The sequence below is a fragment of the Melozone crissalis genome, unplaced genomic scaffold (genome assembly GCF_028551555.1).
Source record: "Melozone crissalis strain CALT ecotype California unplaced genomic scaffold, PUWL_Pcris_2 ptg000068l_1, whole genome shotgun sequence".
NCBI lineage: Eukaryota > Metazoa > Chordata > Aves > Passeriformes > Passerellidae > Melozone > Melozone crissalis.
In genome coordinates this window covers 8,857,190-8,882,443 of record NW_026535846.1, presented here as the reverse complement: position 1 = coordinate 8,882,443, position 25,254 = coordinate 8,857,190, and the positions used below count along the sequence as shown (strand labels likewise).

Sequence of the window (25,254 nt, the reverse complement as noted above, 5' to 3'; positions counted from 1 at the left end):
AGTCAATAAGAGTTGTTAATTAGAAGAATCTGTTTAGCACCGGTGCATAACATTTGAGGATTTTTTCCATCAGACTGCAGCTGTTACCTACGCAGAGAAGGAATTTCACCTAACCACAAAGAATGAGATAGACAAATAGCTGCGTTGTCGTAAGAATGGCTCGGGTATGTCTCCTCGCAGCGATTTCGCTCCATAATTGCAATTCACATTAAATGCAGCAAATGTTACCATGCTGCCCACTCAGTTTCCACCTCTACTTTTGTTTCAAGCCGGGAGGGGAGATCACCAGAAAAGAGAGGGGGGAGTCCTTCCTTGCCTCCTCTCTCTCCTTCCCCCGCTCGGCTCTCGCAGCCGCGCTGCCCTGCGGCTCCGCCGGCCCCGTCCCGGCCGCGGGCCGCACTTGTGGCTGCCTCGCCCGCCCATGGCAGCCCCGCCGCGGCCCCGCCTGGGCTCCCGCCGCCCCGGGGGGCTCCTCCCGCCCCGCACGCCCCGCCCGGGCTCCGCGGGGGCGCAGCGCGACGGCTCCGCGGGAAAGGCACCGGCGGCAGGGCGCCTCCGGGCTGCGGGAGAGCCTCCGGCCGCGGCGATGCGCCGGGATCGCTGCCCCGGAGCGGCGTCTCCCTCCCCGGCGGAGCAGCGCTCGGTGCGTGCGTGCATGTGTGTGTTTGTCAGTGTGTGCGTGTGTGTGTCTGTGTGTGTGTGCGTGTGTGTGCGGGTGTGCGTGTGGCGAGGGGAGGGGGCTCGCTGCGTGCAGGGGGTGGGCGAGAGCAGTGCGATGGGAGCGGGCGCCCGTGTGCAGAGGGATCCTCTCCCCGCATGTGTGCGGGGGACCGCGGCGGCGGCGGGGCAGGGCTCAGCCGGGCGGCTGCTGCTGCATGCGGCGGAGCCCGCGGGGTTCCGCAGCGCCGGGCTTGCCCTCGCTCCGCGCGGCCGGGGGTGCTGGCCCCGGCGGGCGCCCCGGCTGCCCCCGCCGCCCGCGGAGCCGCCGGAGCCCGGAGCTGGCGGGGAGAGCGGCGGAGCGCAGCCCAGCGGAGCCGCGGCGACCCCGGGCGCCGAGGTAGGGACGGTGCCGGGCTGGCCGCGGAGAGCCGGGAGCATCGCCGAGGGCGGCGGGCGCCCGCCGGGCGTGTGAGTGCGGGCGGGGGTGGGGGCACGGCGGGGCCGCCCGTACGTTGGCGTTTTCATTTCTTTTAATTATTCCGAAGGTTCTGTTTTCATTGCTATAAGAATTAGCGGTGCTGGTTTAAAGACGGCGAGGGGTGGGGTGGGGGGAGGCGGGGGTGCACACGACGAGGCGACAGTGGCTTCCTGCCGGAGCCTCTCTGCCATCGCGCTCGCCTCTCCCGGAGCCCCGGCCGGCGGCACCAGGCGCAGCGCTGCCCTCTCCCATCCTTCCCGGGAGAGCGGGCGAGCGGAGGCACCGGGGCCGGGGGGCCCGGAAAAGCCGGAGGAGGTGTGGGAGGGACGGGGGGACAGGATCTGCGCAGTGGGGCTGGGGAAGGGGGTGTGTGTGGATCCGCTGCGGGCTGGACTTTGCAAAGGTACCGGGGCGGGGGGGCCGGTGCGTTCCGCGGCGGGGAGCGCGACCGTGCCTCGGAGGTTGCGAAGGGACGGCGGAGGGGATGCGGGGCTGCTCCGCCGCGCTCTGCCCGCGCCCGGCCGGGATGTGCGAGCGCGCCCGTGCCCCTGCCGCCCTCCCCCGCCGGGAGACGGAGGGCGACGGGGCGCCCACGGCAGAGGGGAGCCGGCACCGGCCGAGCCGGATGCGGCAAAAAATTGCGGTAGTGCCGGCAGTGCTGGCCGGGCTCGCCGCCCCGCCGCCAGCCCCGCGCAGCGCCCGCAGCCCGCCCGCTCCGCGCCGGCCGGGGCCCCGGGACTGAGGAAGAAGAGGGACTCGAGCGTGGGCGAGGCAGGGACACGGGAGCACGGCGGCTCCAGGGGAGGGAGACGGAGCGGCGGGGGCGCGGGGACACCGGTCCGCCCCTGGGGGCGCGCTCGCCGCGGCCGGGGTCGGCAGCCTGCGGGCATCGGCAGCGCTGCTCCGCTTCCCCTTCTCCCGGCGAGCGGCCTCCTTGACCCCTTCCTTCGGCCATCCGTTCCTCTCATCCTATCCTCTCTCCTCTGTGCTTTTCCTCTCCCTCTTGTCCTTCTGTCCTGCGGTTTCTCCTCATCCCTCCTCTCCCCTCCCTTCCAGGACCCCCGGCGCATCCTCCCCTTGTGTCTCCCTCCAGCCTGGTTCTCCTCCCTCCAGCTGGCTCCTGCTTTCTCCACTTTTCATTCTGGCTCTCTCCTGCCAACTCAGTGGCTTCCTACAGCACGAAATGAAAGGGACAAGTTGGGAAATGGGGGTAATGGGAAGATGGAATGTGTGTGTGTGCAATGTATTGATTATTGACTGATTTATTAGAAAAAAACGGGGGGGGGGGGGATCCCTACCTTATAACTCAGAGGAAATGCTGTGGCTCGAGTTCTTCTGCGTAAAAAATGGCAGTTCAGCTGGCTGGACTATATGCAAAGGGTTCTTATCAATGCAGGAATAAGAGCAAATTACATAATGTTTTAGCTGGAAAAATAGTTCTCAGATTTCAATAGTTTCAGACTGGCAAATTGTGACTTAGTTTTTCCCTGCAAGTCAGTGTATTGTTATTCCTGGGGATGGGGCTGTGTGCTTGTGCATGCTTCTTCCATGTCTGAGTGCTTCCATTGGTCACCCAGAGCTGATCTTGTTTTGTGAATAGTTGTATTTCTGCAGTCAGTTTATCACCTACTTATTTAAACTAGATATCAGAAGTGACAGAAACAATGTGTTTGCATGCCTGTGTAGCCCTTGAGTGAATATCTTTATCATAGTGATACATTTGTATGTGCTGTTGCTTTATATACATATACTGAGCATTGGCATTGCTTTTTGTGTCAGCATCTCCATCCTTTCTGTATTGTGCTATCCCATCCCAGATGTTTGGGCATGCATAACATCAGCATTTGTGTTTAATATCCCTGAAATGCACAGCAACATATGAGCAGTGCACAATTGAGGGGAGTAAATATGCATAAAATTGGAATCTCCTTTGGTTATTTTACTTTATTAGTTATGCATGCTTGGCATGTACAAGAGAGAGAAATACATTTGACAGACCTGAGAGTTATTTTTGTTTCTCTACAGAAATTTACATTCTGTGTTTGAAATCATCCCAGCTCCTGTGCACTTGTTTTTTTGTTAAAGTCTTTCATGTTATTTTAAATGCAGTTCTTGTAGTTTATCTATAATACTTGGCAGGTACAGTAGCTCAGTGGTATACAATTTCTAACCCAAGTGACGTTTTGGAACAATGTCAACTGAAAAAAATTTTCTTTTTCTTTCCTTCTTTCTTCTTTAGATTCTTTATCTTTGTTCAGGAGCCTAAGGTTGCTTGTTGATCATAAGAAGATGATTCTGTGGCTCTTTCTGGTTCTGTCATCTCCAGTTTCTTCTACAACTGCAGATGCTGATATATCTGTGGAAATTTGCAATGTTTGCTCCTGTGTATCAGTTGAGAATGTACTTTATGTCAACTGTGAGAAGGTTGCAGTCTACAGACCAAATCAGCTTAAACCACCATGGTCTAATTTTTACCACCTCAACTTTCAAAACAACCTGCTAATTATTCTATATCCAAATTCCTTTCTTAATTTTACACATGCAGTGTCCTTGCAACTGGGTAATAATAAGTTGCAGAACATTGAGGGAGGGGCCTTTATGGGTCTTAGTGCATTAAAACAGTTGCACTTGAACAACAACGAATTAAAGATTCTCCGGGCTGACACTTTCCTTGGCATAGAGAACTTGGAATATCTCCAAGCTGACTACAATTTAATCAAGTTTATTGAACGGGGAGCCTTCAATAAGCTTCACAAGCTGAAAGTCCTGATACTTAATGACAATCTGATTTCATTCCTTCCCGATAATATTTTTCGATTTGCTTCTCTAACCCATCTGGATATACGGGGGAATCGAATACAGAAGCTGCCATACATTGGAGTTCTGGAACACATCGGGCGAATTGTTGAACTGCAGCTGGAAGACAACCCCTGGAATTGTACTTGTGATTTGTTGCCTTTGAAAGCGTGGCTGGAGAACATGCCCTACAACATCTACATTGGAGAGGCTATCTGTGAAACACCCAGCGACTTGTACGGAAGGCTGCTGAAAGAGACCAATAAGCAGGAGCTGTGCTCCATGGGGACGGGGAGTGATTTTGACGTGCGCATCCTGCCTCCCTCGCAGCTGGAGCCCGGCTACAGCACGCCCAACGGCCACACCACTCAAACATCAGTGCACAGATTAGTCACAAAGGCACCAAAGACTACAAATCCTTCCAAGATCTCGGGGATAGTAGCAGGCAAAGCTCTGTCCAGTCGCAATCTCAGTCAGATCGTATCTTACCAGACCAGGGTGCCTCCTTTAACTCCTTGTCCGCTCCCTTGTGTTTGCAAAACTCATCCTTCAGACTTGGGATTAAGCGTAAATTGCCAAGAAAGAAATATAGAATCGATGGCTGAACTCGTACCCAAACCTTTAAATGCCAAGAAACTGCATGTAAATGGCAATTATATTAAGGATGTGGATACTACAGATTTTGCTGAGTTTGAGGGGCTGGATTTGCTACATTTGGGCAGCAATCGGATTTCAGTGATCAAAGGAGATGTTTTCCGCAACCTTACAAATTTACGGAGATTGTACCTCAATGGCAATCAGATAGAGCGTCTGAGCCCAGAGATGTTTGCTGGCCTCCACAATTTGCAATATCTGTATTTGGAATACAATGTTATCAAAGAAATCCTAGCAGGCACCTTTGACTTAATGCCAAATTTGCAGTTGCTCTACCTGAACAACAATCTTCTACGAAGTTTGCCAGCCTATATTTTTGCTGGTGCACCACTTGCTAGACTGAATCTGAGGAACAATCACTTCATGTATTTACCTGTAAGTGGTGTTCTTGATCAGCTAAAGTCTCTTACACAAATAGATTTGGAAGGTAATCCGTGGGACTGCACTTGTGATTTAGTTGCTTTAAAACTCTGGCTTGAGAAGCTAAATGACGGTATTGTGGTGAAGGAATTGAAATGTGAGACACCTGTGCAGTTTGCTAACATAGAACTTAAGTCTCTGAAAAATGAGATTCTCTGTCCTAAACTTTTAAACAAGCCATCTGCTCTGTTCACTAGTCCCATGCCTGCTGTTATTTTTACAACACCCCCGGGACCAGTCCGGAGCCCTCCTGGTGGCCCAGTTCCATTGTCCATCCTAATCCTGAGCATATTGGTTGTGCTGATTTTAACGGTGTTTGTTGCTTTTTGTCTTCTTGTTTTTGTGCTTCGGCGCAACAAAAAACCAACCATAAAGCATGAAGGGATTGGAAACCAAGAGTGCAGTTCTATGCAACTGCAGCTAAGAAAGCACGATCACAAGTCAAACAAAAAAGATGGACTGGGTGCAGAGGCCTTCATTCCTCAGACCATTGAGCAGATGAGCAAAACTCATACCTGTGGCTTGAAAGAGTCTGAAACAGGCTTCACGTTTGCTGACCCACCAGGGCAAAAAGTCATTCTGAGAAATATGAACGACAAGGAGAAAGATTTATTGCATGTGGATTCCAGAAAAAGACTTAGCACAATCGATGAACTGGATGAGTTATTCCCTGGAAGGGATTCCAATGTATTTATTCAAAATTTTCTTGAAAGTAAAAAGGAATACAACAGCATAGGGGTCAGTGGCTTTGAAATACGTTACCCAGAGAAACTGCAAGACAAAAAAGCCAAGAAATCTCTAATAGGTGGTAATCATAGTAAAATTGTAGTAGAACAAAGAAAAAGTGAATATTTTGAACTAAAAGCTAAACTTCAAGGTTCACCTGACTACCTACAAGTCCTTGAAGAACAAACAGCTTTGAATAAAATATAGGTCATACAATCTTATTGCCTACAGAGGACATTTATTTAATGATGAAAGTGCCTTTTGTTGACTTTTAACTTCCAAATACTATATTATATTGATAGGCATAGAGGCAGGTGTATCCAAGGGTGTCTGATTAACTGTAGCTGCGTATGATTTGTCAAGTAAGGAGAATTTCCTTAGTAGATTTTATTCCATAAAGCTCATGCCCTGTGGAATCCTGTAGGGATACTGCAAACTCTATTGCCAAAGGGATGCTTTATACACGTTACACTGAATTTAACCTCAAGAGGCATATATGTTTTGTATCTCAAATGCAAACCATCGTCTCCTTGTGATTTGTTAGTACAAACACAAGAAACCTGGTACTGATATTTGTACTTCAGTTGGGTCCTTCATCCTGCACGTGGATTTAAGTTGGTGGAACTGGAGTAATCCTTTGATTTGTGGTGTTCTAATGGCACTGTTTAAAGCTTACCTGGAAAGTAACAAGCATGCAAAGAGAGAACATTCAATAGTATGTGTAAATTGGTTACATTTATGGGCTGCATCTTGAAACCACTGGAATTATAATGATAAATTGTGTTTAAAATATACCATGCATTACATACCTATGAAATAAATCTGACCACTTGAAGCATACATGTCTATACAGAAAATTTAAAAAAAAAAAAGAAAGAAAGAAAATAGTTCAACCTGACTTCTGCAGTATTCGTGACATCTGAAGAAAATATTTGATATTTATGCAGAATCTGTTCTAAGACTCATCTCCAATTAAAACTAGAGTTCCTTCTCAGTTATGTGAAACTCTTGCAACCCCAACAGGTTGTCCAAAATTGTCAAAGTGCTTACTGTGTGAGCGTAGCAGAAATTATTTTTGTAATATAATTCATATTTATGAAATACTTTGTATACTACATAGGAAAAAAATATGTACTCCTTAATATGTATTTAATATGCCTGACTTGTTTTCCTGATCACAATGCATTAATCATTCAGTATAAATAAAACCAGAACAATATACCAAACAGCAACGGGGGATGTAATGTATAGCATCATCCAGAATTAAGTGATCAGATAATAATGATGATAATAATAATAATAATGATAATAATAATAAAATTGTTCTGTACTATTCTCGTGAGATTAGCATATTACCTTATTTCAGATCTGTTACCAATGGTGCATTTTGAAATAGATTGATTAGTTTTTTAGTATTGTGTCCCAGGCTGTTACTTGCCATCAATTTTCTTGCTTTTCAGGTCTCTACAGCTTAATCTGAATACTTTTCACAAGCATTTACAGGAATTCATGCGAAGGGGAATATTTTTATTGCACATGCAGAAATTTTCTGTTCTTATCTCTCTGGCTGCTTTTAGTCAGCAAAACGTGATCAAAGCAGTGAACAATATGGCAAATCCTGTTCAAAACCACAGTGCAAAATGGATATAGTGGTCTCAGTTCAGAGGACTGTGTAGCTCACTAGAGAGTAAAAGCTTGCCTTTGTGAAAGCTGAATCTGAATAGCCAGGAAAAAAGGTAGGAGAATGGAAAATCCCCATTGTATCTCACTGATAGATGGTACTTTGACATGAGAATGGGGATATATTGGTAAAACATCCTAGAAAAAAGGTAGGAGAATGGAAAATCCCTGTTGTATCTCACTGATAGATGGTACTTTGACATGAGAATGGAGATACATTGGCAAAGCGTCCTAGAGCAAATCTATATGACGAGATTAACAAAATTTTGTTAACTCGATGGGCTTTGGATAAGACCCTCTTATCTCCTTTGCTTTCAGAACCTTTACCCCTCCTTACCTTTTATAATCAATACATTAGTCAATTAAGATAGTAGGATATAAACATCAATGTTTTTCATGAATTTGAAGCTAGCAAAAATTAGAGCAAGACTCAATAATAATACTGTGAAGAAGGCTGTGTCAGCTATTTCCAATATAAACCTCTAATTTCAGGGCTTTGTGACACTGAGTTGAAATTTTTATTCTGGAATGATACTTGGCAAACAGCCTGCAGTATATTTTTATCAAAATAGACCAAAAAAAAAAAAAAAAAAAAAGCACTGCTTCTTTATTTAAGGGAAAAGCAAACAAAACATTTCTCTACTTCTCTACTTTCAGACATTTGTTTCTGCTCTTTCGTCTTAGAAAGAGACTGGTTTTATTATTTTTCTCCATAATGCATAGTATATACATGACTTCAGATAATAAAATTGCAAGAGATGAATTAATGGCTGAGTTTCTTTAAAAAGCTGCCTCTATCCATGCACAATAATTAACTTGATTCAGAATGTCATGGGGATTTTGAGGACATGGATACTGCGTACACATGCAGCTCTGGCATAAAAAGCTCCTGGTTGGCCAATGATGCAATAGTGCATGGTTTGGATGGGAACATGTGAGTTTATTGATTGTCTGTGGATTAAGGGGTGTCCATGGTGCACTGACCAGGTGGACTCTGCTGTCTCCTTCAGTAGGCTGAGGGTGGCAGGTCCTGGTCTGCTCTCCACAGAGCTCTGTGGCCTCGAGGATGGGTCCAAGTTCACTGGGGTTTGCCAAAGCAGAAGGTGTCTGACACACTGGCATGTCCTGTATGATCCTCCTGAGAGCAATGTGCTAAAAATATTAAAAATTGCAAGTAAGGAATTACTTCTAAGGGATGGTAAAACTGATGTGCTTGTGACTTGTGTTGCCCTGAGTCAGAAGAATAGAGATAAATGATCATACCTTCTTAAGCTAAAAAAAATGAGGCTTTTTTTGTTTCATTTTGTGCTGTGAGGTTTTCTGGGGGTGTTCTTTCTGGGTTTTTGGTTTGGTTTGTTGTTGTTTTTTTTTTTAATTTGTTTGAGGTTTTTTGGTTTTTAGAGTGGCGTCTTCTGTTTGCTGATCAAAAGAACTGAACCGTTATGCTGTACCATTACACTGGGTCAGAGTTTTCTGATCACTGAGGCCCCAATTCCAGTAAAGCATTTCACCTCAACCTAAATCATGTGCAGAGGTACTATTCATGAGATAATAATTAGATACCTGCCCAAGAGTGGGGCTTAGCTAGAGTTTTGTCATTGACTTCAGAACAAGCCAGCTCAGAACCATTGTATATAATCCATAGAGCCCAGAGACTCGTCTGGGGTTATGCAGTTGAGTGTAGGTTCACCAGCATCAGTAAAGGTTGCACAATCTGGACCCTCCTGTAGAAATTGTCCCTAAGTGTTTTACAATGTATGGTGCAATATGTAGGCATAATAGTGTGAGTGGAGAATGCAGAAGCTGGCAAAACACTATTTTTCTGTGAAATTGTTACTTTGAATGGCAACCTTAGTGTCAGTTTACTTTCTCCATGTTTGGAAACGGTGTATGTGTCTGCACAGCAGTTTCAGTGTGATGTCCATTCAAATCTCTGGTCAGTCTTTCTGAGAAGGTGACTCTTGGGTGTGGCTTAACGGGTCTGTCTGTTCATTATATTGGTTTGAGTGGCCATGCTTGTAAAATGGCTGTTAAGACCCATAGACATAAACTAAATCAGTGAAGGTGTTGGCATAATCTGTTGTCTCCATTGTATTATAAAGAAGTTTCCATTTTTAAATGAAATCAATAAAGTGTACTCGTTTCCTTGAAAAAGAAAAACAATTGTGCAATTTTATCAGACAGCAAATACCGCGGTGCAAGAACACAAGAACAGGTGATTTATGTTTTGCATTTAGTGTTCAAGATTGACAATAATGCAACAATCTAGTATAAATATATTTTTAAATGCTTTTTTTTTAAAGCCATAATGATGATATAAATTATAAAGGCATGGCCTTGTGAATAATGTTAACAAATGTCTCAGAATCAAGAAAAAACATCCAGAACTTGATGGTGGTATAATATCTATAATATCTTTTGCATGATTTGTATGTTGATATTGTATGAAATGAGCACAGTGAGACTTTTTTTTTTGGTTGCATCCAAAGAGTTAGGAAGGAAATATGACAAGAATGTATTTATAATCACTCTATTTTGAAATAAAGTAAAGAAAACAAAATGTATTGGCTTTACCCTGTTTTGATCATTACTATTTTAGGTTAGTTTATAATTTAGGCAGTTACTTATGACATCCAGTCCAATGTAAAACACAGAAACCTATTGTTTATTAATCTTCTTTGCCTTCATCAATATCAAAATACTAGTCAGTGTTGACTTCAAAATTTGTATGAAATATTAATAAAATTGTTTGGTACTATTGTATTTCTGAAACTAGACTTTGTTAAGTGCCTGTGATATTCTCTTATGGATTATTTGTGTATGGATGAGAGAGAATCTGTAATGCAGTTATGCAGTAATGTTTTCTAACCGCATCAAAAATTTGTTCTGTTTTAGAAAGTTTTTCTCATCTTCTGTTGTCCAACAAAATCTTCCTTCCCCCTGTTATGCAAATAATCCCTCCAAAATCAGTGACTTTTTTTTCCATTACTACCACAAGCAGAATTTAGTTTTCAGTTGGATTCTCAGTTCTTCAACCCAGAGTGCTTAGAGGAACAATTACATAATGTTAGGGGCATTTGCGTTGATTCTGCTGTCTTCTTATTAGTCATTTTCAACAACAATTTTTCAGAGGAAAGAAAAGTTAATTTTTCCTTAGAAGAAGCAAAGCCACCAATCCATCTACCATTTCATTTGGTTAGGTTAGTTTTATAACTGAAAGTTGCAAAGATATCTTTAGGTAGTTTAACTTCCAAATTTATATTTTGTAGTTAAAATGGTTTACAAAGCCTCATAAAAATCTTCATGGCAAAGGAGAAGAGCAGGAACAGGATTGCATTTAGATTAAACATTCCCTGTTGTGCAGGGTTTAACATGCATTATAATGGCAGTGAATGTGAATCAGAATGGGATATGGAGTGGAAAATCAGGACTTGATACAGATTTTTTTCACTTCTTGTTGAAGTGTAACATTAGGAACAAACCCACAGCATTAGTTGAGAAAGGCCTACATATAATATTCCATATAATTTCTTTCTAAAGAAGAACTCGAGAACCAGGAATTAATTATTCATGTTTTGATAATAAGTGTGCACTGCTTTTCTGAATGCAGAGGAACTTGAGAGTTTTCTGTTAATATGTTTTGTCATTATTAGTTTTTATTTCCGATTTTGATTCACTCATCCTTATGTATTATGGTTGATGCTGTGTTGGAAAACAAAAATAAGAATGTTGTTGCTCAGGGACAAACTCTTCTCAAAAATTTACCAATGTAAATCCAGACCGGCTGAACAGACTTCAATGGAGTCAAATCTGCTGTTACCCTAGTGAACAAAAAAAGAGCAGAAAGTACAAGATCTATCCATCATTGAAATAAAAATAAGTAATTTTTGACTGGAAATGTAATATAATCTTGCTTTATGCTCTGTTGATTTGTGTGGTAAAGCTGTTGCTGTTTTCAAACGACTATAGGGAGAGCACAGACCGAGTGCAGCCCTGTGTCTGTTTGATGTCAGTGGAACTCTGCAGTGATTCAAGAGCTACGAGCATCCCAGAGCAGTACTATGGGTACAAAACTATATAAATTTGCTGGTTTATACATACACTTGGGGTAGATCTCACATAAAATAGAAACGCTTTCTTAACAATACAATTTACTTTCTCCCTGTAATGGAGCAAAGTTACTCCGCTCTTGTTTTCCATTAAGTAGGGAGTTCATTGCAAATATCTTTGTTTCACTGCTAATTTTATTTGTATTCACTAGCAATACTTGAGATAACTGATTCATTGTCTGAAAGCAGTACATTTCAGTCTGATATTTTTAAAATACCAGTCACTGGTAACAGATAGATACTGAGTTGTATTGAATTTCCATTCCCTCAGTAATAATTCCATAAATAATTCTTCAAAAGCACAAAGAAAAATTGGATAAGGAAAAAGAGTCCTAGCTTTTACTAAATCTGAATTTCTTGAGTGCATGCATGGAAAAGCTTAATACAGTGTAGTACAACTCTGATGGGTAACAAATGGTACCTCACTTCTTTTTGGTCTTTGTTTAACCAGAAAACAGAAAGTGATCTCTAAATGGTTCAGTTGTCATTTTGTAACAGTAGAACAACAAAGAATATTCCTAAATTTCCCTCATCCAGGAGGATTTCATTTCTTGGTATAATTTCATGTGGTTTCCTGGACATGTGTGCACTATGACCTTGCAGAGCATCCTCCCACTCCATGCTCTCATTTCTCCTCCAGTGAGCCAGTCCTTTACAGCTGAAGGTTTTTCTGGGCTTGGGTTGATGGCAGCTTCCAAAAGGCACAAGAGTGGGATTTGTCAGTTCCTAGAAAACAGCTAAAAAGGGAAATTAAGAGCCTGTCCTGGATGGTTTCTGAGTCACCTCAGATGGTGTATGATCCAAAACAGAAATGTAGGAAATGGTTTAAGCTTCTGTTAGGAATTTTGTGCTGAGCTTTTGAAGCTGGACAGTTGTGGCTCTCCATGACTTTAAGTTGTGGACTGTAAAGAAATGTGGTTCAGTCAATTGAATTCTGACTGTGGCTAAATCCTGCAGACATCTGCACCCACTTACCTGAGCCAGGCTTTGGGGTCACTGTTCACTGAAAAGTCTTGCAGAAATCACTCAGGTTAAACCAGCTGTGATACAGATTTCTCAGGGGTGCTTTTATTTAGGATGTGGATGCATTTTTGTGCACACTGGGAGCTCTTTGGGTGTGGGGTCAGTCTGTGCCCAGTGTTTGCTGAGCAGTGGCTTTGGTAGGGGCTCCCTTCATGTGCTACGTTAGTGCTCACATCTGAGTATGAGACACTGTGCAGGATGCACATCTCAATGAGCACAGTCACAAAGGGCAGCGTGTTTTGACAGATTTTGAGCTCTTCACTGCAAGAAACTGCAGGAAAGGATATACCATACAGCAGATTTTCTTGCTCCCTGGCAGGATTTCATAGACCCTGTTAGTCCTTCTCAGCAGGGTATTCTTGTCTATACACTGCAAATAAGGCTCCAGGTCAGCAGTCTCGTGTATGTGCAGTCTGTGTTTGCTTATACCCAAAAATAGTTTTGTGGAGAAGGGTAGGAGAATAATTTCCTCTTTTTTCTTTTTCTTTCCTTTCCTTTTTTTTTTTTTTTTCTGAAAAGCAAAATGGGCTGAATTTGAATTTTTCCAGATTGAAAAAGAAAAATGCAGGTATTTTAAAGAACGGTCACATTGTTGGTTAATATCAGTACTATTAAAGTATTTCACTAAGAGAGAGAGGAGGAAAGCAGTTGTGTTTATATTTTTAGCGTGCAACATTTCAACTTCCATTCTTGGGTTAGAACGAACATGCCCCTAGGTGCCAAGGCACTTAGATGTGCAGCTCAGGGCACACTGCAAAGATTCATCCTCTATATCTTTCTGCCTTTTGTGTGGTAGGAATGAAATGCAAAGTTTTGAATGTTCCCTCTTTGTTTGCTTTAATGGAAGTTACATCAGCAGGCATCCCTCACCTTGCAGCTCCTGTTGAGTTGTGCCTGCAGTTTGGTGAGGTTGGTTAGCAACAAGAACACAAATCTCATACAAGGGGTGATCTTTTGGATGAAGTTAGCTCTTGGAAATAATTGGGGTTCATATGGCTTCCTTCTGAAATATCACCATAACATTGCACTGTTTTATACTTAGGGAGATCTTTGCTTCTATGATCAGTTCAATACATCAGTGATTTTACAAATATGATCAGGTAATTGGGTCCAAAGGTCTAGAAAAATTTCGCTTTTAATTCTCATTATTTTTTTGAGAAAATAAAGCGCAAAAACATCGTGAATAACCTAGACTTAAGATTTCTTTTTGTTCAATGAAAATTACTTTTGCCTCAATGAAGTGAAATATTCAGAAAGTACAATTGAAATATTTAGGAGTTAATTTGGGAAAATTTGGTTTGTGCCAACAAACAAGGCCCCAATTTTGTAAATCTTTCTCAAGAATATAAGCTGTGGATGCCATAAGAGGCTTTATCTTTTAAGTAGCTTCTCCTAGTATCTGGAGTTTCATTCATCTGTTGGAGCTATGCCATGAGCATGATTTTATGATTTTGCTGTATTGGTCAACAAAACAACACTGTGATGCATTTTCTCTGTGTAGCTTTGTCAAGTCATTTATACCACTTAGGACAGCAAAGATAGTAAGGATTATAGATTGTAAAGTGTGTTGGTAAGGATTCCTATACATTTGTAATGTGCTTTCAAAATGAAAGCAGCATGCAAATGATGAGTATTATCAGCATACAATCCATTTCAAAAGGAAAGTAGCACTGTACTCGGCACAGAGCTCTATTGTTCAGATTGAGGAATATCATTGAGAGTGGATAAGCTGTGTTTTCCTCTTTGTAGACTTTTCTTCTTCAGCTATTAAATAGACCTGTTTACTCTGTACAGAGCGATGCAACTCTGAGCCATCTGCAAGAAAACACATAAGCCTGAAGAAGACAAGCAAATACATTCCCTCCCAAAAGAGCATCTGCATTATAGTAATAAAATCAGTCATATTTTTCAGTGTCATTGGCACCTTTGGCATTTTTGCTATGCTGACAAGCTGTGGGACTGAGATGTGGGGTTGGCCTCAGCTCCTGTTTCCTTTCTCCACACCAGAATTCCCTGTGACATCACACATGGCCAAGGTCAGTTTGCCCAGGTGCCTTTCAGTGCCAAATGGGGCTGAGGCAGCACCATGAATTCACACCCACTCTGCAGGCATCAGCAATGAGCTAGAACTAGGGTTATCATGGGCTAGATACACTCAGAGAAGCATGGCAGAGACCTTTGCCAAAATCCCTTCTCCTTTACCCTCTGGAGCACACCTGTGCCATGGCCCACAGCATCCTTGGGCCAAGGAGCAAGGCTCTACCAGGGCTCAGTAACATCCTTCTTTTAGCATTGCAGGGAGGAAAAGTAACACAAGAGCTCTGCAATCACGAATGTAGGACTCTCCTTGGCTGGCTGCTATTCAATATGTGGGCTAGTTCCTTTTGCAAGAGGAGGAGTAGTCTTCACTGCTGGGTCCAGTCTGAACTCTGGGGTCCAGGTAGGAAGAACTTATTTGAGCAAATGAGATTTCCCCCACAGTACAGCTAGCCCAGGTTCTCTGTCAGATGTGTGGAGACGCATCTTTTTCCCTGTCTGTAAATAGTATACCCTCAAACTTGTATTAACAGTTCTAATGGTTTGGTTATATTCTACATATAATGCATGTGCTTATGTAAAATTGCATTTCCATGTGGTATTGCTGAGTGTCACTGGCAGTAAATGAGCAGAACCATTTTTTACCTCAAAACCTATTGTGGAGGCCAGCTTCAGATTGCTTTGCCTAATAATTACACGTGCTTCTTGTATAATAGTTTATTTTCTTAATAACAACACTCTCTTTCTTTTTAACAGAGAGAGAAGGCTTTCACCTTTTTCTTTCTTACTCATTCTTCTGCAGTTGGAGTTCTATTAATCCATTTCCAACCCATAAAGAACAAAGAAAAAATACTCTACAGGAAAACTCCACTTTATGTAACGCACTGAAGATGGCACTGTAGTAACAACTTCATACTGTGAATGATAAGATATGCTTGTGTTTGTTACTGGGAAATTGAGATTTTTTTATTTATTTAGCACAACTAACATAAAGCCAAAGGTCAGTTTAATGCAGCACAACCCAACACTGCTACTGTAATTAAGGGTGAAGAAGGGTTTCTGTTACTTGGACTTATCACAAGGAGACTCCAACTCAACCCAAACCGTGTGGAATAGTTTATAACTGATCTTCACAATGAGAGGAGTTTTTTTGTAAAAAAGAAAAAATCCAAGGAAAACAAAGAAAATCCTTTCTGTAAAGGATAACTTGCCATGTCTGTAACCTTTACAGGCCATGTTAAGGCATATTAACACCACAGCAGGTCTCTAAAGACCCAATGAACTTTGGGACCTTTATGGCTTTAGTTGTGCTACACAAATATTCCAAAATTCAGTTTCCTATAGAGATTGGAGGCTTTAATTCATCTGAAACGGGAGTTTCAAGTTAAAAGAAAAACAACCAACCAACCACACACTAAGAGCACCGGTCACAGCTAACAGTCACATTTAGGTTAATGATAATTTGTAGTAAGACTTAAAAAAACCCAAACTTAAACCGACACATGTAGCTCTGAAATGATGCTTCTATCTGTTTCATAACCCACACTTTTAAAGCCCTTCACTCATAGCAGGTGGGAGTTTTGGGTTGTTTTGAAGTGTGTGAGTAATTGGGCCACTGTGCAGCAATTACCTCTCCCAGCTACTTCCATCATGCATGCCTGCGCTATTTTGAAGGGGATTAAAAAGGGAAATTTTATATTCTTTTGCTTTGTCTTGCTCAAGAGAAGTCAGTGGAAGAATTTGTGTGAACTGCCACACTGGGGATCTTTCTCAGGTGTTGAGAAAAAATTGCAGGATTTAAAGCCCCACTGATTTCCATGAGAGACAGCCTCTGTCCCAGATGACCTAATGCTCTTTGTCAGCAAACTAATTCTGGGGAGGAAAATTTTGACTTTTTCCAAACTCCCCTCCCAAGCTGCCAAAGTACTTTTCCAGCTGTCTGTGTGTGTGCAGCTTTTCAAAGATAGGGGAGTTAAATAAGTTTAGGGCCTTGATCTTGGAATAAATCTGGTAGGAGCTCTCTGATTGCCCCAGCAGGATGCTCTGCTCTTTACACAGCCCCTTCCAGCTGCCTGAGCAGCCTCCTCAGCCTCCCCTCCTTTGCCAGCTCCAAACTCCCCACAGAACCTCTGCAGATTCCCCAGCAGAGGAATGCTGGGTTTGTTCTTGAGTGAATGAAAGCAGGGGTAAATTATTTCTGTTTGCCACCACGACCTCCAGCTACAGTAAAAAACTCAGTGTGGGTGATGGAGACAGACACAGGCAAGCCAAGAAACCCAGAAGCCCATGGTGAGACAGGGGTATATATTTAAGGGATGCAGAAGGAGTAATTGAAACAACTTGAGTTTGAACTTCTGGAGCTGGAATTTTTGCCTAGAGGTGATTTTGGGGCCATGGAATTGCTTAGAGGCCTATGAAGTAGTGAACAGACAAGATAGGTGAGAACAGACTGAGCTGTTACAAAAATAAGCACTAACTTATATACTCATGTAAACATTTGGAGATGTCTGTGATGCATTGGACATTAATATTTAATTTATCATTAGTTAAATATTTTATTTTGTATCATTCTTTACTGGAAAGGTGATGGATTGCGTCATCCACAAGGACCTATATATAAAGATCTGGCAGATTTCTCAGTCTTTTGAAAAATAATTACATTTATAAGCAGTTTGCAGGAGGTAAAGTGCATTATGAAGAGATTAGTCATGTGCAAACGTGTTGTCTCATTTTAGCTTGCAGAAAGGCAGCAGTAAACACCTGCAGGCAGTATTTGTATTGCAAAGGGAGAGTTATTTTGAACCTGTAGAGAAGCTGCCACCTGGATCTTCACTATCCCAATCATCACAGAAAATTAGAGCTGTTGGCTTCTACCTCCCATGGCTGAGGTGACAGCACAGGGCACTGCCCCTATTCTTGTACCCCCTTCACCCATGTGTAGGGGGACACAGTATGAAGGTGGTGTAGAATGTAATCTTATCCCCCAAAGAGTTGCAGCTGAACTAATTGCTAAAGATTAGGAGCAGGCCTGATCTTAACAGGCCACACCTGTAGCCAATAAGAACAGTGGTATACAAGAGTTGATTGGTGAGATCTGGAGTTGGATGGTTGCTGCAAGGACCAGGAAGAGTCAGTGCTTAGAGGAGTTGCCTACAAGAAACATTGAGGAGGTATGGAGCTCTGGTGATATGGAGTCCTTGCACTATAATGATAATAGAACTCTTGATGTATAAGACAACACCTATGGGCAGCACAGCTGTCCCTGCACACCTGGGATTCAGGTCTTTGCCTCTATGCTTCCCTGTGCCCCTCTAATATCTGGAGGGTGAGATGGCCCAAGACAAAAGCCAGTAGATCTTAAACACTGGCAAAAAGCAGTTCTGTGCAATTCCTATTTTTATTTTGTCATGAACATGGCATGTGAAAGCTCCATGCCACAATCTGTGTCCTGTTCTGTGGTCACACATGGCCACTATCTCCCCTGACTGCTCCATCCCACACACAGAGACCTTGGCAAACCCTGAAAGCAGTTCCCTCTCTCTGTTGTCAGGCCTCTGACTGTGCTGCGGACAATGAATTTCTCCTCCATTTTTCAGTCGTTCTTGTTCTTAATCCAGGAAAGCATTTCCTTGGGTCTTTAATAGCAAGCTTAAGGTTAAGCATTTATTTAAGCACTTTGCTAGACTGTGCCTTGCTGAATGCCTGCCAGATGAAAACAGATGAGCTAATTTACCCTGGTGTTCTTCCATGACTTCAGGAGAGCTGCAAGAGCAGGAATCCCTGTGAAAGGTGGACTCCAAAGCAAGCGAGGGGCAGAGTTAGATTCTTCCAGGCCACAAGATGTTTCTGAGTTCCCTGGGAATCTGTAGATTTGGAGATTGACCAGGGGAGAGTGCAAGCCTCTCTGCAAGGAGCATCACCCCAACTATTCATCCCTGGTGCTATCTCATTACCTACAAGGAACAGAACTGAGGAATATCAGCTTTTCCTCATTTGTCACCAAAACCAGCTGTGTCTGGGTTGTGTGCAGTGAGCAGGGCTCTTTTCCTTGCTTATCACCCCGTCTGTGCTGCAGGGCTTTTGAAACAGAAAGCTCCTCTCCTGTTGGCATTTCTGATGAGCCAGTGGAGGCACAAACTGTTCATGGATCCTTAAAACCACTCCCCTTTATTGAAGAGCAGCCAGACGTGCTGTGGGATTGAAAGATTGCTAAAGCTCTTGTGAATATGTTAGAATTTGGTATAAAATTATGACCACTGTCAGTCACACATGAGACAATGTGGTAAGTTTAAGGTTTTGCAATATGTCATATGCTTTTAAAAAATATTAAATAGCGGCTTATAAAATATATTAATGAAACAAATTGCTAACTTAGGAACACAGATTGGTGGAGATGCATTTTTACAATAAATTGTTTTTGTTCACAAATGAGAAAGTTGCTAATGCTGGCAGTGACATTTAAATGCTGTTCTGTAAGGTCCCAGGTCTATGACTTAATGTAATATGGTCTTAAGGAAAAAGAGTGAGAGAGCATGGAATTAAAAGCTTTACATATTGCAAGAGTACACTGAATCAATACTGTCTTAGCAATATTTATTGCTCCAGTGTTATATTTAAGGGCTGGGTTTTTTTCTGTGTGCGGTTGTGCTTCTCCAAATGATTATACTCCTGCCATCCACGGGCAGTCTAGCTTGTTACCAAAATGTGCCTGTTTATAATAGCTTTAATGCCAAATGAAAAAGTAGGAGTAAGAAAGGAAGGGTGGAATTTGGGCTTTAAAATGTCTTTCTCATGAATTATTCATATTATTTATTTCACAAGATCAAATGCTGGTTTTGAAAAATAGTATGACAGGGCGTGCACAAGAGATTTCAGAGGTTGGATATGAGCAACAAACCTTTTCTAGGAGAGAAAAAATAATAAAACAATCTCCAAACCTCAAACAGAAATCTTGCCTAAGAAATATCAAAGTTCAGTGTTGTGGGACTGTAAAATGCAGACCCAAATCTATCACTTTATTTTTACAGCAAGGTGTCATCAAGCTCTTCTGTGATCCAAGACTAAACAGTGATTTTCAAACTGTGGTGCCAGAACACAAGATCACCTTCATTTTTAGAACATCATAGCTTGGAATGAGCCACTGCATGTATTAACCTCTGTAAAAACAGTGAATTTCAGCTTCTTGAACAGCACTTTATTCTCTTTGGGTAATTAACTCTGGTATGTGAATGGTGAAGTTCCTTTATTTAACCCAGAGAGCAGAAAAGGGAATCCATGGAGTGCCAGTCTCACCCTCCTCCTTTCTTTGTACCCACTTAAAGGGCACCAGTGGACATCTTCCTGAATTTCACTGGATGTATATTGGGGAATGTTGCAGTAATAAGCAGACAGGACTCAGTTTCTTCAGGCAGTAAAAGCCAAACTTTAATGTCACAGCCCATTTTTACACCATTTTCAAGACCTCTTGTATAACTCCATAACACTAATTGGTTTGTAGCTTTCTTGCCATTCAATTCATTGGTTAGTAAATGGCATTATACCTGTTCATCAAATCTTTCTATTCCTGGATAGTTTACATGTTTTTTTCACAGATTCCCATGGGACAGATTTCTTGTTTTTCACAGGTGCAAACGGTTCTCTTACCAGAATAGTTTGTTGTGCTAACTGCTTTCATTCTTATGATTTTTCACATGGGAAGTTACAAGCTAACTGTTAGCTTAGCTAGACTAGAAGGACCTAAACCACCTTTTATAAGGCCTTTCTTTTATAATATCGCTACCTGTATGCAACAGGGGAATGGCCCTGGCAAAGAAGCTGAGGATGTTCCTGGCCCTGCTTCACTGTGGGGATGGGAAAGGCCTTATTTATAAGAAAGAGGTTCTCCAAGCTTGGAATGGGGAACCTCTGAGAGCCTCTCCTGCATCTGGTGGGGCCAGCAGAGCTCCACTGACCTGAGTAGCCCCAGGATTACCTTTACAGAGGGTCCAGGCTCTGCAGTGTCACTGGTGTCCATGGAAGTGCAATGTGCTGGAGAATAAGTAACAGGTTTATCCACTTGATACCATGGAAAGATATGGAAAGATGATTTGGGCTTGGAAAATCCTTTGTAGTCCCTAATGCCTTCTTCTCTCCTCTTTCCTTGCTTACTCTATATATAAATTAAAACCAACTGGGGTTGTACCAGCTGCCTAATTTATTCAGATATTCAGGTTTGTATTTAATGTCATCTCCTTGTCAGCCTTGGTAGACTCTGGTTCAGACCCACGGTTTTTGCTGCTGCCACAACCCTCAGAGGCACAGAAGCTGGAAAATAAGTAGGATGTAATTCAAGAGCTCTTTACATCTTTGTAACCACGGATACCTAAGTGATGCATATGACCAGTGTTTACAAAGTAAAGTGCCTTGTTTCCAGAAATGGGAAGCACAGACTGTGAATTCTCCCTGGGACGTATGTGCAGGAGATAAAAAGTAAAAGTAATGTTCTTCCACCTTTATGAAATAATGTTCAGTGGTAAGTTCTACTTTCTGTTGTTGGGACTATAGTAAAGGTGGATGGCTTTGTGTGGGGGATAGAATGTAAGAAAATAGTGCAGAAGGCAATCTCACCCCTGAGGAGTTACAGCTGTACTAATTAGCAAAGATTAGGAATAGGCCACAACTGTGTCCAATAAGAAAAGTGCTACAAACGAGTGGGTTAGCTGGGTGAGGAGAGAGATGGAGTTTGTTGGCTGTGCTGTGAAGAACTGCCCATGAGAAATCACCAAGAAGGTATGGAACTTTTGCAATAAGATGTCAACAGCTGTGGGTTTGTGGCTTGAATGGCCATGGTAGACTTTGGCCCAATTTCATATTTAAAGTCAGGTGTGAAGTGGGCAGCAAATTGCTGAAAGAAGCTTGTTCTTCACAGAGAATATTGTTTGAGGTAATGAGTTAATTAGCCTTATAAAAGTTTTCATATTGGTACTAAATAATACAAGGAGTTCCTCATTGTAAGTGTAAATAGTCAGCTGTCCCACAGAAATGTGATGTCTAAAGCAAATGTTAATGTGTACATATCATACCTTTTATCTTTTATTTGTATCATGTGTCCTTATTTATGCTATCTCTTAGCACAATTCCCTACATAAGTCAGTTTTATAAAGGTATCTTTCATTTAGCACTAATTTATTAAGATTTTGTTTCTTCTAAGACACAATGAGGAGTTCTAGGACTCTACTGGCATCTATTTCTTTCCATACTGCTTCAGAGCACACATGCTCAGCCTCAGTTTCTACTTCCTAGGTTAAAATCTTATTCATTCATTCATTTTAACCATTTAGTTTCAAGATAGGTTTAGAAATTCTGACCAACCTAACACCATAAAATATCTCAGCAATAAGTAAAGATATACAAACTAAAAAGCCCAGATCTCTCATGAAAAAAGTCACAACAAGCAACTTTCATTTTCCTGATGCTTTCCCAAAGAGCATGTGGGTATCATCATGACCTGTTGGCTTTTTTCTAGAACATAGTATGGAAAGCCATACTATGGGGGCAGGGAAGAAATAAAAAAAAATATTTTTCAGGAAGAAAGTGTTCTTCCAACTGCACTAAACATTGAAGTGTTTTGCTTTGTGATAAGCTTAAAATAATTTCTAAGTGTTTATTGCTAAACCACTGGGAAGAATCTCATTTTTCAGTGCTGGAAAACAGATAATCTGTTTCAGGTTGATATGTATGTAAGAGCCTGTAGGGAAAATTTTTATGAAATTGAAGATTGCCCGCAATTTTTCCAGAGCTGGAATAAAAAAAACAGACAACAAAAACTTAAAAATTCCGATGCTTCAGTACGTTGCTGATTTCTGTAAGTACATGTGACAGTTTTTCATCTTACATAGCAGATCCCTTTAGGTAAGGCCAGCAGAAGCTGATGTGGTGGATGCTCTAATATGGGGGACTTGAGGGCTGTTCTTGCTTTTGTGGCACATTCATTATTTCTTTGCTCATGTTCACAACTTTCTGTTGGTGCTTTCCTCTGTATCTGATTTGATGTGGAAACGCACATCAGCAGCAGCTGCAGGACATTTGTTCAAAGCTGGAGCTGCAGTAGCTGCAGGGGCAGTGCTGGCAGTGTCTGCAGGAGATGATCCTTGCCCCTGGTGCAGTCCTGGGCACGCTGTTTTACAATCTGATTAATGGACACATGAGTAATCTCTGGTCTGAGAAGGAAGAAAAAGATGAGGTGTTGTTGGACAGTTTCTCTTCATTAAAAGCATGACATTACCTTAGAAAAAGTGTTTTAAAGTAAGGCACCAGGAAGCAGAAATTCCCCTTTTCCTCCAAAGCCCAGCCACAAACTTCTTTCAAAGCCTGAGGGAGTAAGAAGCTTTCCTTTACCAACCTTTGTGAAAGTCCTTGTTTGGTAAAATTTAAACATCCTATGGTCAGTAGCTGTCTTTGATTTGGGATTGCATGGATGTCTAAGGGAATTTGGGAGCTCCCTGCTGGCTGATTGCAGTAGGGGGGGTGAGATTGCACATGTGCACACATGCCTGCAAACTCATTACAGAGGGGAGGCCTTTTTGTACAAAATCTCTCTACCATACAAGCATGACAAGTGTAAAGATGAAGAAAGCATTAACTTCAGAGCTGGTTTCTGTTAATCTGTGCCATGTAGCCAGTCCAGCATTATGTAATGGATGGCTACTGCTGCTCAGAGGCAAAGCAAACTCCCCAAAATAAACAGAGCTGTGAATCTGGTGGAAAAACCGACCATGAGGAGCAGCCAGCATCTGATCCTTGCTGCTGCAACAGGCTTATTTGCTGGCAAAGTTAGTAACCACACTGCTGATGAACCTTTCCCACACTACTTTTGTTTCTGTCAGTTCTGCTTCTGTGACCAGGAAGCCAGCTTGGCATCTTTATATTTGTTTTTTAGTGATGATTTCAGTTTTGCAGTTACACCCACCAACTAGAAGCCCATGATGTAAGGCACTATTTAGGGGCTTTAGCCTGTACATAGCAGAGGGGGAAATCTGCAGTACAAGTATGTTCCTCTGCAGCACTTACTTTTAGCAGGTCATTGATTCAGATTTCAATAAGTAGCATCCCTTTGACAATTCTGTTTTCTTTCCTTTTTAAAACCAGTGTCACAGGACAGCTGCAATATGCCAAATTTATAGCATGCCACTATAAATATTATATCATAATGATTGTTTGTTTTGATTCTTTTTCTCCTGGGTCTGACTTTTGTAAGCAGCTTACATTTTGTTAATTTAAACCAGCACCACCAAAAAATACCTGTCTAACTTTTAAGCCAACTTAACTGTGAGAAGACTTAAGTTTTATAATCAGGAAGTCAAATTAAATGTCATGTAAAGATACTCCTTAGTCAAGTATCGAGATTGTATTTTAATAAGTAAGATTTATTTATATAAAATTTTTGAATGCTTGAGGCTAACAAACTTGGCTTGTCAGAAAATCCTGTGAGCCCTGAAGCCAGCAGTTGTCTACAGAGCCCCTGCACTGGAGCGCGTGAGGGACATTCACTGCCCAAACGGGGCTGGATTCCCCGGAAGCGCCGTGGGGAGTGTGAAGAAGGAAACCTGTGTGGTCAGATGGAGGGGGGAGGGATGGGGTGGAGATGAAGTTTGGCTCACAGCTCCTGCATGATCCCTGTTGCTGTGGAAACGAGGCCCTTTGCAGTGCCTATCACATCTCTATACATCCTTGAGAGCCATCTCTTGTGTGTGTGCTGAGGAGGAGCCTGACACGGAGCCCATCAATTGGGGCCTGTGCTGCAAGGGGGAAATGGAGACAATAACTCCAACTATGTGCTGAGAGAGAAGTAATGAATCACCCTTTTATGCAGGGACATATAGTTACATCCAAATGCCATGCTGTGCTTCTTAGGGAGAAGAAAGGGAGAGAATGATAAAAATGGAGCTGAGCTTTTATGTTCATTTGCTCACAACCTTTCCTAAGTCTTCCTTATCCTCTGGAGTGAGCCAATCACTGTAATATCCCTCCTCCATTCATCCAGTGCCTTGTGAATAAGATCATTTTATATATGATTATTTCTTCAACTAACGAGGCTCAAGCTCAGGGAAGTAGGTGCTTCCAGTTAGAGCGCATTTCCTTCTGCTGTTTGCAGTTTGTTTGTAGGAGCAACTGTCTGATTGTTACCCCGGCAACCAAGGCAGGCGTGAATTTGATTAGATATAGTTTCACAGATGTGGGCAGCGTTTCAAGCATTGTTTGGTGTTTCTGTCAAATAGAAAATTCAGTTTGTTAACTTTTAAGAGATTTTTTTTTTGAAGGACAGAGAGGAAAAAGTCAAGGATCTTATAATAATAATTTTTCAATGGGGTTATCTCAGCTTGTTAGTTGCTATTTGTGTTTGGTAGATGGTTATTCATCCCACATAAAGAAAAAAATGTGGAAAAAATCCAGTATTGACAGCAGGGAGATGTGCAAAAGTACACGACTTTTTATTATCTCCACTGAAGCAGGTTAAATTGTTATCATCCCACTAGAAGATAACATCATTAAAATGTGAGGACTCTGTCATATCATAATAATAACAGTACAGGGAACATATTTTGATGCTTAGCTATGCACGGCCTGCCTTGTGAAGAGGCAGCTTGGTATTTAACTGATGGCAATGTTGTGCTCAGTGTGTTTATTTCTCCA

The 25,254-nt window shown here is 42.2% G+C and overlaps 1 protein-coding gene across 2 annotated transcripts; it reads left to right on the top strand.

Moving 5' to 3' along the window:
• The first annotated feature begins 561 nt into the window (after positions 1 to 561).
• On the top strand, positions 562 to 6,619 carry SLITRK4 (SLIT and NTRK like family member 4). Of its 2 annotated transcripts, none has more exons than XM_054289721.1 (2): positions 562 to 643; positions 3,378 to 6,619. In XM_054289721.1, the coding sequence occupies exon 2, from the start codon at positions 3,428 to 3,430 to the stop codon at positions 5,939 to 5,941; it is 2,514 nt and encodes an 837-aa protein (XP_054145696.1). In that variant the 5' UTR covers positions 562 to 643; positions 3,378 to 3,427; the 3' UTR covers positions 5,942 to 6,619. The 2 variants fall into 2 exon arrangements, with proteins under 2 accessions (XP_054145696.1, XP_054145697.1); XM_054289722.1 differs by lacking the exon at positions 562 to 643 and adding an exon at positions 982 to 1,057.
• Positions 6,620 to 25,254: the final 18,635 nt, after the last annotated feature.

Coding starts and splice junctions, on each gene's coding strand:
- SLITRK4 (XM_054289721.1), top strand. CDS start 3,428: ATGATTCTGTGGCTCTTTCTGGTTCTGTCATCTCCAGTTTCTTCTACA.